The sequence below is a fragment of the Halichoerus grypus genome, chromosome 12 (assembly GCF_964656455.1).
Source record: "Halichoerus grypus chromosome 12, mHalGry1.hap1.1, whole genome shotgun sequence".
Classification (NCBI taxonomy): domain Eukaryota; kingdom Metazoa; phylum Chordata; class Mammalia; order Carnivora; family Phocidae; genus Halichoerus; species Halichoerus grypus.
The window spans coordinates 37,240,714-37,257,973 of record NC_135723.1 but is presented as its reverse complement, the minus strand read 5'-3'; the positions used below and the strand labels follow the sequence as shown (position 1 = coordinate 37,257,973).

The 17,260-nt window shown below is 34.7% G+C and overlaps 1 protein-coding gene across 2 annotated transcripts in view; it reads right to left on the bottom strand.

Annotated features, from left to right (window-relative positions):
* VPS50 (VPS50 subunit of EARP/GARPII complex) overlaps window positions 1-17,260 on the bottom strand; it is a 130,955-nt gene that overhangs the window by 67,371 nt on the left and 46,324 nt on the right. For both annotated transcript variants that reach the window (XM_036113279.2, XM_036113280.2), the window contains 2 exons: window positions 6,399-6,531; window positions 3,352-3,440 (listed from right to left, as the gene is read on the bottom strand). In XM_036113279.2, coding sequence (XP_035969172.1) covers window positions 3,352-3,440; window positions 6,399-6,531 — 222 coding nt within the window. The remainder of the gene's footprint in view (window positions 1-3,351; window positions 3,441-6,398; window positions 6,532-17,260) is intronic.

The following is a 17,260-nucleotide window of genomic DNA, read 5'->3' as shown; positions in this document are numbered from 1 at the left end:
CACCCCCCAGTGGGGGCAGTATCCCAAAATAAAACACATTAATATTCCTGCAACATATAAACGTTCACTTTAATGCGATAAATAAATACTACACAAAAAAGCTTAATGACAATACAGGTCTGGTTCTGCTGCTGAATGAATTCAAATCAGGTCAGGTTTTGCCTGCTGAATGTGTTATCAAAAAACATTTGTTTTTCAGAGGTTTTGCTTTTTTCAACTGAATTGAGCCTTATAATTTCAATTAACACTCAATGAGTTCCTAAAGTCTGCAAAATACTGTTTTAGAACTATTGAGAATGGGGGGGGGTGGCAAATGAGACTTGGGAGTGGTGGAGATGAAGATATTCTAAAGCTTGAAACCTACAACACAATAATCTATACTCAAAAGCATGATCACTTGCATTAAACTGGCCAAATGCTTAAATGAGAATAGCTTTACTAAACCTCATATTCAGCAGACTTTCCTAGATCTGGAATGACATCAAGTTGCCAGACTGTATGGAAACTAGCTATATAAAATGCCAGGTCAATATTTCAAAGCACACTGAACTACCAAAAATTCCATTGTGGATTCTACAATTTTAACTAAGTACGATTGGTGTCTATTAGTAGGAGACTAAATCAGGAGATTAAATCAGAAACAACTCATAATCTGACCTTAGATGTATATTTAATGAGTATGAGATTTCCCTTTCCAGTATACATAATATTCCCAGAAAAAAGTTAGCCCATACCTGTAATTAATGGTAAATTAAAAAGTAGTTTAATATATAATAAAGGCCATATATGAAAACCCCACAGCTAAGATACTCAATGTTAAAAAAACTGAGAGCTTTTCCTCCAAGATCAGGAACAAGACAAAGATGCTACTCTTACTATAACTTTTATTCAACACAGTACTGGATGTCCTAACCACACCAATCGACAAGAAAAAGAAAGAAGCACCACCCATATTTGTAAAGAAGAACTTAAACTGTCACTGGCAGATGACAGGATATTATACACAGAAAACCTTAAAGACTTGACCAAAAACTACTAGAAGTAATAAACGAATTCAGTAAAGTTGCAAGACACAAAATTAATACCTAGAAATTGGTAGTGTTTCTATAAACTAATAACAAAGTAGCAGAAAGAGAAATTAAGAAAATAATTCCACTTACTATTGTCCCAAAAAGAATAAAATACCTAGGAATAAACTTAACCAAAAAGGTGAAAGACCTTTACTCTGAAAACTATGAAACAATGATAAAAGAAACTAAAGACAACACAAACAAATGGTAAGATATTCCATGTTCGTGGACTGGAAGAACTAATATTGTTAAAATATCCATACTACCCAAAGCAACCTACAGATTTAATGCAATCCCTATCAAAGTACCAACAGCATTTTTCACAGAACTAGAATAAATAATCCTAAAATTTGTATGGAACCATGAAAAAGACCCTGAATAGCCAAAGCAATCTTGAGAAAAAACAACAAAGCTGGAGGTATCACAATCCCAGATTTCAAGTTATACTATAAAGCTGTAGTAATCAAAATAGTATGGTACTGGCACAAAGACAGACACATAGATCAAGGGAACAGAATAGAGAGCCCAGAAATAAACCTACACTTGTATGGTCAATTAATCTATGATAAAGGAGGCAAGAATATACAATGGGGAAAAGACAGTCTCTTCAATATATGATGCTGGGAAAACGGGACAGCTACATGCAGAAGAATGAAAATGGACCACTTTCTTAAACCATACACAAAAACAAACTAAAACAGGGGCACCTGGGTGGCTCAGTTGGTTAAGCATCCAACTCTTGATTTCAGCTCAGGTCATTATCTCCAGGTCCTGAGATCGGGCCCGGCATCAGGCTCTGTGCTCAGCACAGAGTATGCTTGTCCCTCTCCCTCCACCCACTTGCACTCTTGCTCTCTCTCAAATAAATAAAATCTTTAAAAAAAAAAAAAAAAAACCCTCAAAATGGATTAAATACCTAAATGTGAGACCTGAAACTATTGAACTCCTAAAAGAAAACACAGGCAGTAATCTCTTGGATATTAGCCTTAGCAACATCTTTATATGTTGCTATATGTCTCCTCAGGCAAGAGAAACAAAAGGAAAAATAAGGTATTGGGACTAAATCAAAATAAAGAACTTTATATGGTAAAAGAAGCCATCAACAAAATGGAAAGGCAACCTAATGAATGGGAGAAGATATTTGCAAAGGCATGTTATTCTCTTCTGAAAATAAAAGAGGATACATTTTCAGATTTGCTTCACAACGTTTTTGTTTTCCCAAAAAAATCATTTTAATTCTCATATATTGTAAGCCTATGTAAAATTTTAAGGGGTTAATACCCAAAATATATAAAGAAATTCTATAACTCAACAGCAAAAAACCCAAATAATCCAATTAAAAATGAGCAGAGGACCTGAGTAGACAATTTTCCAAAGAAGATACATAGATGGAGAACAGACACATGAAAAGATGCTCAATGTCACTAATCATCAGGGAAATGCAAATCAAAACCATGAGATATCACCTTATAACTATTAGAATGGCTAAAATCAAAAAGACAAGAAATAACAAGTGTTGCCGAGGATGTGAAAAAAAAAGGAACCCTTGTGCACTGTTGGTGGGAATGTAAATCGGTGCAGCCACTCTGGAAAACAGGATTGAGGTTCCTCAAAAAATTAAAAATAGAGTTACCATATGATCCAAAAGAGCAGTCCAAAAAGAACAAAAAAGAGTTATCTTCAAAGAAATTATACTTTTATCTAGGAAATAATAAATTTTAACAAATTAACAAATTTAATTATCTGATAACAACAACTATGCTACTAAACTGCAAAATAAAAGTTAAAGAAGATACATTCAGCCAATAAACACATAAGATGCCTTCAAGGCACAAAAATCATTGACTGAGAAAATTTTTTTTCATTCTATACTAGATTTCAACCCAACTATATCACCTATTTAGTTATCCTTTTCCTAAAATTAATAGAAAAGGAAAGAAAACACAAATGAATGAAATAAAAATAAACAGAGTATCTCAATAAGAAAGCAATTTCTTTAGGAAAGCATACATTTGCTAGGACACTAAAAGAAAAAACGTAATAAAGGAATATATGTATATTTCCAATGGAAATTTTTCAAATTAAAAATTTATAGTCAAATACAACTGTGAACTAAATTATAGAAGTTAAAGGACAGATTTAGTCCAAAGAAAAACTAACATAGAATTAACTATATAGGAATGCAAATGAGTACAGAAAATTCAAACACTGAATTTCTAAACAATTTAGACATGAAAGTTTCTATTGCTTTTGTAAAAAAAATAATTTAAAAAACCCAAACCTGCCATATTCGTGTAAGTCCGTGTTCTAATTTCTTTTTTATGTAGCCACGATCAAAATTAGTTTCTTCAGTACCCATATTACTCCCTTCTGAAAATAAAAGAGGATACATATTTTCAGATTTGCTTCACAACATTTTTGTTTTCCCAAAAAAAAAAAAAATCATTTTAACTCTCATATATTGTAAGCCCATGTAAAATATAGAAAATATGTTCAATATTTATACAATCAAAACAATGTCAAAAATAAGTGTTAGGATTAAACGCATTTGATACATAAACTTAAGACTGTGAAATGTTAAGTATTTTACACCTAAGACCACTCAGTACATATGCGATTGGAGCTGGGATTCCAAGTTGGATAATGTGATCCCAGACACTGGGTTCTCAATGACTTATATACTGCCTACTGCCGGGGCATTACCAGACCCATTAACCTAATTATCAGTTAATGTGCATGTTAACAAGGGTACAGATTGCAGAACTGCTCGTGCACATGTTTTATATCTTTCATGATCCAGAATAGTCTAACAAAGAATCTAACAATGTCCAGTTCAACAGGTGAGAGCAATGACCTGCTTGAAAACAAATTTCCCCCTAAAAGCAACTGAAAATACACATATATACATTTATATTAAAAAGATTATGCCTTTTTTTGAATAAACTGTGGAACAACTGAGAATACTATTTCACCTTAGGCTAGTAGGGTGAGCACTGGTAACCAGCAAAAGGCCCTTGCATAGGCCAGGGCCCATATTCACGCCTAGTGTACCTCTGACCACTCCTACAGCTTAAGCTTTATTATCTGTATGGTCTGGCTATTAGGGACCCAGCAGTGCACCTGGATGACAGCTTTAGAGTTTTCTTTTAGAATGGTAAAGCGTTAGGATGCCAGCAGTATCACTATAAGGCTACAGCAAACAACCTCTTGAGCCCCTATCAGCTTTATGACGTTCTGGGAAGAAAAAAGTTCAAATTACTGACTCCTACAATTGTATTCCTTAATGTGAATATGAAAGGATTAATTGCAGGTGAACAAATGACTTTTTCAAGTTCAAGATATTGTCAGATGTTAGGCTAATCAAGGTCCTGAATATTCTTTAGATAGCCAGAATCAGGTCAAGGAATTTTAGCAAAGAGTACTAATAAGTATATAAGGCTCAGTGTTTTAAGTTTGACTTTACACCCCAATGAAAATACATACATATATACAACAATACATGCAATCTATGAGCCTGAAGCAAAAAAGCAAACTTCACTATGATGAGTATGTATCATCCCCTAAACTCTTATATTTCAAGTGTGTATTAATATTGTTCCAAACTTTCTCTCTGGTTTCTCCCTAAATAATGTACTAGAAAAGGGAAAAGAGGTGCTGAAATGTCTTAATAGTTTCTGCATCTAGAAAAAAATAAAAGTTGCCAAAACAGGATAAACTTGTGAAGGTCTGGGGTCCCAGTAATCCTAGCAATTCCCTAAGTAACCTGAGATTAAAAAAAAAAAAAAAAAAGGCCTGTGGACATTTTGTCATCATTATCATCATTATTATCTCTTGACCCATTTCCTTTGATATTAACAACAACCAGTGTAAGCACGTTACATTATCCTTAAACTTTATAGCAAATCTACGGGTAGATGCGTTACTACCCTATGGAGCTGTTTGTTTGTTTTGATTTTTTAACCTCCCACTTTAAAAAGGAAGCTGAGGCCTGGAGAAGATAAACTTCTTCACATTCTCATCTTTGGAAAATGGCAGTCAAAAATCTAAAGCAGGTATCTCTGACTGCAACACCCGTGCTCACCTGGGTAGTACAGGGATGAGAGTACAGGAGTTGGGTAAGAACAGTCTGGCCTAGAAACCTGGCCCCCTCTTCTCTGCTTTCTCCTCCTCCCTTCCTTTACCATCCCCCCAGCAATATTCCTAAAAGGATGAAAATCCTTCTATAGAATCTTCCTCTGTTATTTTTTGCTATCTATATTTACTATCTATATTTATAAACTTCTTATGAGTCAAGAAAAATATTAAACTTATGCCTTCTATACTGTAAGAATCCTACAATACGATTTGTGTTCTTCCACGCACCCAAACACAGAAACCAAACACCTCAGAAATTAGAAGTTACTAAAATAATTTGATTGACTAGCTACATTAAATTGTATGCAATACAAAAAACCTGTGCAGTATAATTTATTTTGCCCATATTAAACAGAATGCTGATAAAAACATTTATTACTTTAAAAGTATTTTGAATACTTAATCATATTGTTCAAGGATGATCACTTAAGATATAATTATACAAATGAAGTAATTTAAATATAATGTCTAGTTAATAATTCCTCAAAGATTTGTTCTTTATGTAGCTGACTATACCATAGTCATTTAAAGTTGTGTTTTCCATTCAAATATTAATATTTTAAAACCTTGTTTTTTATAAAATTTTAAGTCCTGCTGTGTTTTCATAGGAAGAAAAGTATAATTACGATTTTTATTTTTTTTCAATATTTTATTTATTTATTTGAGAGAGGGAGAACATAAGTGGCAGGAGGGGGTGCAGAACCCAACATGGGGCTCGATCCCAGGACCCTGAGATCATGACCTGAGCCGAAGGCAGACACTTAACCGACTGAGCCACCCAGGCACCCCAGAAAAATATAATTATTAATTCTTAGAATCTAGCTTTATTAGTACAACTTGCAAATTAGCAAATAGATTTAATATTAAACATTAGCATTAATTTTACAGTAAATTGGACAGACCAATGTCTTACCTAGTTTGCAATTAATTTTTTAAAAGCCCTTTGTTAATAATTTAGTCCTAAAGCCATCACCACATATTCCTGAAAGCTGGTAATATCTATCACTTAAGAAGTCCTTTGGTCCAGTTAATCCCCAAAGTTAATGGAGCTTTTATAGACACTGAATGACTTTCTTCAGTGAATATTTAACCTATGGGTCACTAAAGTTCCTGAAATGGCTATCCCTTTTCTTTCTCCCTATTCCAGAAATATGGCATATTTATAGTTGTTTTTAAAATAAAATAACTTCCTACCAGAAGCAGAAGTAGTATCCTCATTGTCATGCTTTTCATGCCATTCCATAGTCCTGTAATAGCTGAGCATAACTTCCCACAGTGCTTTGCACAGGTCAGCAAGGCATGGAATATAGCTGTCTGGTGTAACATGCTGAAGAAAATGAGCAAAGTCAACTTTAAAAATTATCACAACTTGGAAAAAGGAAATCAATCCATTATGTCATTTGTGTAACTTAAGTACCTTTGACGATCTCTAAATTCTAGAAATCACATGGATATTATAGATATTCCATATCTATTAGTAACATTTTAAAATAATGTTTTATATAACATAACTATGAAACAATATGTAGTCTCAAATCTCCCTAATGAAAATGAGTATCTTTTTCCCCCTCTATCCTTTGTATAAACTACCAGCTTGTCATTCTGCCCTCTTTTTCTGTGGGTAGAGTGATGCCTCCATTCTATTTTGCAGGCTGTCATAATGGAGCATTTGCTTCATCATTTGAGATTTCGTAGCATTTCTTCCTTTTGTAATCAATCTACCACAACCAATCGTGCCAATAAAACACTAAAAGGCTAGTAAGACTGGTATATACTAAGCCCTCCAAAGTACAGAGCTAGTAGAAATAAGTTACATAGCAAATATGGCTATGGTGTGATTGATGCTTAAGACAGCACAGGTTGGTAGTGGTCCTCTGTCTTTCAAAACATTCTTTCCCTCCTCTAAGCTCCATGTTTATTAAAACATTCATCAAGCAATTAATAAAAACATGAACTTGTATGGCTCAGTTCACTTTTGTGCAAGCAAGTCAAATCTCTGAAACTCAACTAGGAAGTAGTAAAATAAAGGAGTTGTTAAGCTCTGGAGTCAGACTACCTGAGTTGGGTTTATGCCAAGAATAGCAGGATGGTTTAATCTAAAAAAATCTATTAATATAATTCACCATATTAACAGTCTAACAAGAAAAACCAAATGATTATCCTAACAGATGCTCGAATAAACCTTTTGACAAAATTCAACAGCCGTTCCTAATAATAACTCATAAAAAAATTAAAATGGATGGATATTTCTTTAAGATAAGGAAACTAAGGCAATACCCACTGTGGTCAGGAACAAGACAAGGATGCCTACTATCCCCACCACTATTTAACAATGTTCTGGAAGTATTAGCCAATGTTATTAGACTAGAGAAAAGAGTAAGAAGCAAATAAACAGGAAAAGAAGAAATCAAATAATTTCTGTCTGCAAATGATAATAATATATCTAGAATATAATTCTTAGAGAATCAATAATAAAACTAACTCAAGCAAAATAATTTAGCAAGGTAGCAGGTCACAAAATTAATGCAAAAAACAACAGCATTCATATATACAAATAATAATCCATTCCTCATACCATACACAAGAATAAACTCCAAATGGATAAGAGATCTAAATGTAAAAAATAAAACTATACTAGCACTAGAAGAAAACTTGAGTTAATTCTTCTCTCAGCTTGATATAGGGAAAGTCTAACTATGACTCAAAATTCAGAGGTAATAAAATGTAAAATTTGATACATTTTAGTACATAAAAATTTTAAAAAAGAATTTACATGGCAACACGAAACACCATAAGCAAAGCCAAGACAAATGACAAACTTGAAAAAATATTCACAACATATATCACAACAAAGAGTTAATATCCTGCATCTATAAAGAACTCTTAAAAGTTTTGGGGAAAAAGACCAAACATCCTATATAACATCCTATATAAGAATGGGAAGAAGTCACAAGCAAACTGCACAAATAGAGATACAAAAATGGCCATTAAACCTATGAAAACATGTCCAACTTCATTCATTAATAGGACAAATGAACATTAAAACTACAATAAGACACAAATTCTCACTCATCAGATTGGTGAGAATTTTAAAGCTGACTATTAACAAAGATTCTCTCCTTGACCAAACTCTAGCCAAGATCCTCTAAGCTAGGCCTCATTCTTGGCCTATAAAAACCTGAACAAAACACTAACATAGTTTCTAACAGCCCAAGGCTGCATCCCTAGGATGACCCTAGTCCCCGTTAAAGTGCCTCTCTGAGAAAACTCAAGCCTGCCAAAAGAATTTACTGTCTGTTCCAGGTAACACCTGAAGATAGGGCCCCCATCTCCCAGGCTCTGAGGGAGAGAGTGGGAGTCTAACTTCAATAAGCCCAGTTAGCAAACCCAGATGGGCTTCACAGGGACTAACCCCCACTTCCTGTTTTCTGCAATTTTTCATTCCCTGACTCTGAGCCCTGCCTCATCTCCCTCCCTTTAAAACACCCAGTCATCTCTGTACAAATGGAAGTTGAGCCTGGTTCACACTGGATTCTTTTCCCTATTTCAACAGGATATTACTAGTTAAAATCTGTCCATACAACTTTAATTTAGTATTTGGCTTTGTTTATCTTTGACACTCTATTCTGTTGTCGAGGCTGTGAAAAAGTACCCACTGTCATACATTGCTGGTGGGAATGAAGGATGACATAACCCTACGGCAGGAAATTTGGCACTGTTTAACAAAACTACATGTGTATGTTCCCTTTGACCCAGCAATCCTACTTCTAGGAATTTATCCTGAAGATACCACTCAAACAATGTGAAAATATATATGCACAAGGTTATTCATTGTGAAGGATTATTTGTAACTGCGAAATACTGGAATCTATCTAAATGTCCAAACAGGAGATTGGTTGAATAGACTACTGTTCATACACACAAAAGAGTACTACACAACTATGAAAAATAATAAGCGGATACATGCATATTTAAATTTTTTTAATTAAAAAAAAAATTCTCCTGGTAACCATCTGTTTGTTCTCTATAGTTAAGAGTCTGTTTTTTGGTTTGTCTCTTTTTTTCCTTTGTTCATTTGTTTTGTTTCTAAAAGTCCACATAAATTTTTTCTCTGACAGACATATTTCACTTAGCATTATATTCTCTAGCTCCATCCAGGAGGGGAGGTGGGTGAGGGGATGGGTAAAATAGGTGAAGAGGATTAAGACTACATTTATCTTGGGGGTGCCTGGGTGGCTCAGGCAGTTAAGCATCTGATTCTTGGTTTTGGCTCAGGTCATGGGATTGAGCCCGCATGAGGCTCCACACTGGGCGGGGAGCCTGTTTAAGATTCTCTCTCCAGCTCCCTCACGCTCTTCCTCTCAAAAAAAAAAAAAAAAGAGTACACTTATCTTGATGAGCACTAAGTAATGTATTGAATTGTTGAATCACTATGTTGTACACCTAAAACTAATATCATACTGTATGTTAATGATACTGGAATTAAAATTTTTTTAATTTAATTTAATTTTATTCTGTTATGTTAGTCACCCTACAGTACATCATTACTTTTTGATGTAGTGTTCCATGATTCATTGTTTGCATATAACACCCAGTACTCCATGCAATACGTGCCCTCCTTAATACCTGGAATTAAAATTTTTTAAAAATTTTAAAAAAAATTTCCCCTTCATGACATACATATATGAGAAAGGGAAAAATTTTAAATTATATGTATAACATATAAGTTACATATACAATATAAAAAATATATACTTAAAATTATACATATGTCATAAGAAATAGAAAAAATTTAATGCATATATCTGATATCATCACAAAAATAAAGAGAGAAGATAAACAAGAAAATATTGAAGTTAGTTATCTTTACAAGGTGGGGCTGGGGATGAAATGGAAGAAATGTAAGAGGAAGTGACACTTCTCTAAACATACCACATTGGCTATAGGTACATATTCAGAGAAGAATTAGAATGACCATCCAGATTTACACACGGCTGGCAGAGATGAATAAAAAATATTTTTCCACACTTATACCATAATTTGGAGTAATTTTTTATGTTTACATTTCATGTTTACTTTTGTAATTACCACCTTTACAATGAACCAGTCTTGATTTTTTCCCCCTTGGTTTATCTTTATCCCATCACTACATATCCCTTATAGCACACTCATGTAATAAAAACTTGATCCTGATGCACAAGGTCAGGAAAAAGCTAAAAGCAGAAGGCAAAGGAAAGAAAAAAATCACAAAAATGTTCTGGGCTGCAACTCCCAGCAATCATTCACCTGAATAAAGGTACTCTTTTACAAGTCAATTTTTTTTCACCTTCATAAACTCAACTTTACATAAATTTATATTTATATTATGCAAATAAATTTAATCTAATTATATCCCAACATTCTTTCGGGTAGAAAAAAGGAAGACAGTGTTAGTCTTATTTCTTCCCAAAGAAAAATTACGACTATACAAATAACTGTGTTATAGTTCACCAATTAATTTTTATTATACTTGTCACAGTTTAACAAACCAGAAAATTAAATCTTAGAACTACCACTACCTTCTATTTTCTACCCAGACGCTGTCTAGCTACATTATTTGCCTATTTATTCGAGGAAAAGGAGGTTCTTTACTATGTTACCTCTTGATGATTTGCTGAAATGTAATGGGTTTGGATGAGATACACAAAGACGTATATGTAAATTCTTTTCCAAAAAAAAGTTGGCATTATTGAAGTTATAGCAAGCTTTTTCTCACCAAACTGATCCAAGTGTAAATAATTCACAAATCTAGCTAAACCACTGCACATGCCTGAAAGTCTTCCAAAAGAATATAAATTGCATTATCTTCACAAATATGTTCATATGTACAAACATAAGACTATGACGTACTGAGCACCAGATAACAAGATGACTCTTGCCTAAATTTATATTCTAAAATAGAAACAAATGTAGAGATTCTTTGTACTAAATACACATGCAGTAAATAGTTTAAGGAAAGAGGGCAAGGTGGGAGAGAGAAAAAATACTGTTTTTAATACATTTAAGCCCAGATATGTTAATTTCTGCACGTGAAGACCATTTTGGCAATAAGTTAAAAGAGTCCTTTCATTTTAAAACTGGACTCCAAAAACCACTTTTCTCTGTACCATGCAACCAACTGGTGTCAACTCTCATAGCAACAAATGCTTCTTATGCTTTTAACACCTTATTACTAAAATCATTCACAACTAGTGTTCTCTCATCAATTTATAAGAATCACCTCTAAATTACAAGTAGAGAATCTTATCACACGGACATGGGTGAATCATAATTATAACAAAAGAAATTCAAAGAAACCAGCAAATAAGCAAATAATTGCATAAGTAATCAAAAAATAAAAGATAGGCCAAGAAGAGAATTTGAGTTTCTGAATTAACAGACCATGAAACTTCCCCTCAGACATCGATTCTTCTTCACACCAGCAGGACATAACAGGAAGAAGCCTACAGAAGGAATTGGAAGCCCTGGGTCCAGCCAGCATGAGTTCCGCAACTTAGCGGTCACAAGCCTTACACAATAAACCACTGGGGACTGAAGTTTCTGCCTTTCATAAAACACTGTTAGAGATTCCTGGATCTGCCTACCTCATCACTAGTTTTATCTGCCCACCAATTACTAAATACCTAACACTTCATCTCAGTTCAAGTCCCAATTAAGGGACGGTTCATTTAGGATAAGACCAGAAATACCAAGGCAGGGGAATGCCATACTCTAATCCCAGTTCCATGTTCGTATCACCTATCAATAATAGCAATGAAAGTCTTGAATTGATCCATTTAGAAAATATTCACAGTGAGACACCCCAAAAGAACTAAAATAACATGTCTTTAAATTCTGTTTTAAAAATTAAGAATAGGGGTGGGCGCCTGGGTGGCTCAGTTGGTTAAGCGACTGCCTTCGGCTCAGGTCATGATCCTGGAGTCCCGGGATCGAGTCCCGCATCGGGCTCCCTGCTCGGCAGGGAGTCTGCTTCTCCCTCTGACCCTCCTCCCTCTCATGCTCTCTGTCTCTCATTCTCTCTCTCAAATAAATAAATAAAATCTTTAAAAAAAAAAAAAAAAAAAAAAAAAAAAAAAAAAAATTAAGAATAGGGGTGCCTGGGTGGCTCAGTCATTAAGCATCTGCCTTCGACTCAGGTCATGATCCCAGGGTCCTGGGATCGAGCCCCGCAGCGGGCTCCTTGCTCAGCGGGAAGCCTGCTTCTCCCTCTCCCACTCCGCCTGCTTGTGTTCCCTCTTTCGCTATCTCTCTCTGTCAAATAAATAAATAAAATCTTAAAATAAATAAATAAATAAAAATTAAGAATATATGGGAAACAGAAATTTAATTATCAAATATTTTTCTATGTTCTAGAGCTATTCTCCATTGCCATTCTTTGGCTGAAAGCTAGTAGTTTCAATTCATTCAGCAAAAGTTGTGAGGTAAGTGGAAAAGAAAAAGAATAGTATTTTAGAAATATCTCAAAAAACATGTAGAAAAGAAAGTATATTTTAAGTAATATAATTTTTTAAAAATCCATAACCCATATACAGGTAACATACATGTCTAGTAACTCTGAGGATTATAAAAGGCAACAAATATTCTTGGGGAAAGGATTTGGAGAATATTCACAAATCTGGATGTTATAATGTAACATTATAAGTAGAAAGTCCAACACAGCATTTCCACTATGCTTCACTATTCAAACATCAAAATAGGCTTCTTAATCAAATCTTGATTAACACTTTCAAAAAATCCACAGAAAGGATATGCTATTCCATCACTGTTGGCTAAAGTAACACTCTGCACCTTCCATTTCTGCTATTTAACTACTTCAACCAACCTACCTGGTCAAAATAAAAAGGATGATATTAGCTTAGTAAAACCAGCAACATCTCAGCCTTAATTATAAACAATAAGTAAAAATCTAGAGGTCATTTTCAAAGAACATGAAACGAATAGGAGCATGCTCTTCCAATTTGAAGCACACAATGAAAAAAAAATGCCATCTTTTAAAACTTGCTTAAGTGCAGAGCTAAGTGGTACATATGAAAAAAGGAGAATGCCAGATTTAGCTTTTTAATTCTTATTAATTTGCTTTTATACACATCAGAAATCTCTATTACCAAATACCTACAAAAATTTCAGGAAGATGATTTTTAAATTACAACGTCAAAATAAAAATTCTTAGGATTATCTTAAATTCTTAAGGTATTTTTTGTTCTTGTTTCATTTTGATTTAGCACTCTAATCACATCCTGACAAACATAAAAGGAACAGATGTCTTGGCATCCTCACAGGGACCCAAAACTCCCAGCGCTGCCATCCCCCCATCCCCAACTTCATACACACACTGATAGATGGATTTCAAAAAACAACAGAGTTAGCAGTATCTCTAGATGAATCCTGTTAGCACTGTGAGCTACATCACCAGAAGCTGGTACTACTGCCCGTCTGGGAGGCTTCAGGAAGTATGCTGCAGATCCAAACGGCACTAGACCCAGGAGCTAAAAACATCTCTGGGGAGGCTGAACTCTGGACCTAAATAAATCTCTGGGCCAAGCAATTATAAGATCTCTCCAACCACTAATTATTTCTGTAAGGGCCAAGCTGTACAAAATACGAACATCTTCAGTACTTTCTAACCATTGGAAGCCAGAGATGTGCACAGTATAGTGGAGTGGACAGAACACATTTGGGCTTGGGGCCCAATTTTGTGACCTACTTGGTCATGAGGCTATAATATCACTTCATTTATCTAAACACCCCTGGATAAAGCAAATAACCTACGTTCTCTCTGAAGCTTTAAACACTATGACTCTCCAAAGACAACAATGTACATAAGCTGTAGCAAAACTTTCCTTGTACCAAAATAGATTCATTCATGATTTAAAAACACAAACATAGGGACACCTGAGTGGCTCAGTCGTTAAGCGTCTGCCTTCAGCTCAGGTCATGATCCCAGGGTCCTGGGATCGAGCCCTGCATCAGGCTCCCTGCTCCACAGGAAGCCTGCTTCTCCCTCTCCCACTCCCCCTGCTTGTGTTCCCTCTCTCGCTGTGTCTCTCTCTGTCAAATAAATAAATAAAATTTTTTTTTTTTTTAAGATTTTATTTTTTTTATTTATTTATTTGACAGAGAGAGACACAGCGAGAGAGGGAACACAAGCAGGGGGAGTGGGGGAGGGAGAAGCAGGCTTCCCGCAGAGCAGGGAGCCCGACGTGGGGCTCGATCCCAGGACCCTGGGATCATGACCTGAGCTGAAGGCAGACGCTTAATGACTGAGCCACCCAGGCGCCCTAAATAAAATATTTTTAAAAAAATAAAAAAAAAACACAAACATATCATGGTAAGAAAATAGTCACTCTCATCTCCCATTTTATCATTAATACTAAAATTATATATACCCACAAAATCATATTTATCTGTATGATATAAATGATCCTAACTTGGAACTAAGTGACTAGCACCTTGAGAAATTGCTTGTAAAGTACTAAACTGTGAAACAGAAGTGTCTCCTCTAAACCATTGGAACTAAGTAACTAGCACCTTGGAACTAAGTAACTAGCACCTTGTGAAATTCCTTGTGAAGTGCTAAATTGTGAAACAGAACGGTCTCCTTTAAACCATTCTCGGGTTTTTTTGAATTGCTGTTAAATGGCATGAATCAAATAGACAGGTTAATACTATAAAATAAGCAAAGCAGGTGTAGTCAGAATACATAATTATCTCCCAAAGTTACAATCAATAAAATGCTGGGAACCCCTAAACTGAGATTATCACCAAAAAAAGGGTAGTATTTAAATGTAAAAGCACCATCAAATTAAAAATAGGGTTTCTTGAAGGTCTCAAGAACAGCCTTCTACCAGTAAATTATTTTTTGTTTCTGCTGGCAGTAAATGCCATGCTCTAAAAACAGGTTGGGTCTTTAACATTTACTCCCAACCCTCCCCCACCACACACACACACACACACACACATACACACACATTAACTTTTACTCCCAACCCTCCCCCATCACACACACACACACACACACACCAGCACACACACACACACACACACCGCCCAGCAGTCTACACTACACTGACAGGTTCTTAGACTTGGGCAGCCCAGGGGCCTTGCCACACCTGAGCCAGTTTCAAGTGACCAGGAAACCCCTCCATTTCTAGCCAAAGAGGGAAGACTGGCTACTCAAATAACTACAGCCCAAAGCATGCACTCCAGAGGCACTCAGTCCCAGAGAACACTGAACAACCAAATCTTCATACTGAAAATCCAGTTAAACCAAGCCAGAAGACCTAAGGTTGGTTCCTTTCACCTGCCCTAGGCTCTCCTCCTCTCGTGCCATTGCTCAGGATATTTCCTTATACTTCCCCAGGACCCAGCTACACACAGTGTGCTGTTGAAATCCAAGACCCTCAAAACTTGCAGCCTCCTCTTAACAATAAGATACAGTTTTGCCTTCCTTGGACCCCAATAACACTACGTTGTTTGAACTTTTCTTATCCTACCTCTGATCATAATTAACGTGACACCTTACTGGATTATAAATTCTATAAACCCTTATCTATCCTTGTTGAGCTGAACTGATTACTTGATTAACAAACGCTGAGTGATGATAAGGGAACTGGCTTATGCTTAGCAAGTCAGAATATTAAGAAAATGGAGTCTTGTGTCCTTTGCCAGCATCCATGAAAGGGTAAGGTACTAGCTTGTCAGTTTGTAAGTAGGATAAAATTTCAGACCCTTAACGGTTTTTGACAATCCAGAGAGTAAATAGCAGGGAAAATTTTTCCTTACCTAACTTTTGATCATTAAGTTTTGAATTTTAAAAAATTACCAAAACCTAGTTTTTATTTTATTTTAAATATATAGACATCAATATATATTCATATATAAGAAAATATACGAGTGGTGATGGTAAAAATATGTGATAATAAATCTGACAGCTTTATTCTTTGGAGTATTCTAAAACTGACCTGAGGAAGCAACTCAAGTAAATGTATAGTATTACTCTTCTAACTGAAAAGACTTTTCTCTTTGAGCAAATGTTCAAATTTGTAGCTTCCAATAAGAGAGAAAAGGTCTACTCGCCTAACAAATCAACCAAATTAACTCCAACAATCAATTAAATGTCCCAGTTTAATTTCCTTCACATCCTAAATATGCCTGAGTGATAAACAAAATAAATTATTCTTGATATGCTACCTTCTGGTATCTGACAATTAAGCTAATAAATACAAAATAATCAGCATTCATGTGTACAGGGAAAGGAATAAAAGCAGACATCACTGATGAGGAGTATAAACTGTAACACACTTTCTAGAGGGCAATTTTGGAAAAATGAACCAAAATCCTTATAAATGCAAAGCCTTTGACAATGCAATTTCATTTCTCATCACTTATTGTAAATAAAGATGTGTACAAAGATTTAGCTTTAAGAATATTTACTACAGTGTTGTTCATAATAACAAAAACTAGAAATAAAATAAATATCTAAGAATAGGAAACTGGTTAATTAATCCACAGGATCTTACACTGAAATACTGTCAAGCTATTAAAAGTTATGTGGGTAGCATATTTACTGAAATGAAAAATTATTTATAACACAGAAAGTGGGGAAAATGTTATAAAACTGTGTGTACAGCATAATCCTACTTTTAAAAGCTATTTGCTTACAAACACATTAAAAGAATCAGCTTTGCATGCATAAATATTAATTTTTATTTTCTTCTTTTTAAAGCTTATGTATATTTTTCTACTATGTTTTACTTGTATGATTTCAAATATGTATAGTTTTAAGAGTAAACATCATGTTAATTAATGATTGCTTAGTTTGTGCAACTACTTACATAATCCACATTCTAACTCTGTAGACTCTAAATAATGTAAGAACATATAAATACCAGACTAGTTTAAGTCAGAAAACAGTCAGCAAAAGAATAAAGAAGCAGTTAATTCTATAGAGAAGCAAAAACATGATTGTTTGATGAGAGACAATATATTCTTCATAACAGAAAATGCCCTGAGAATTT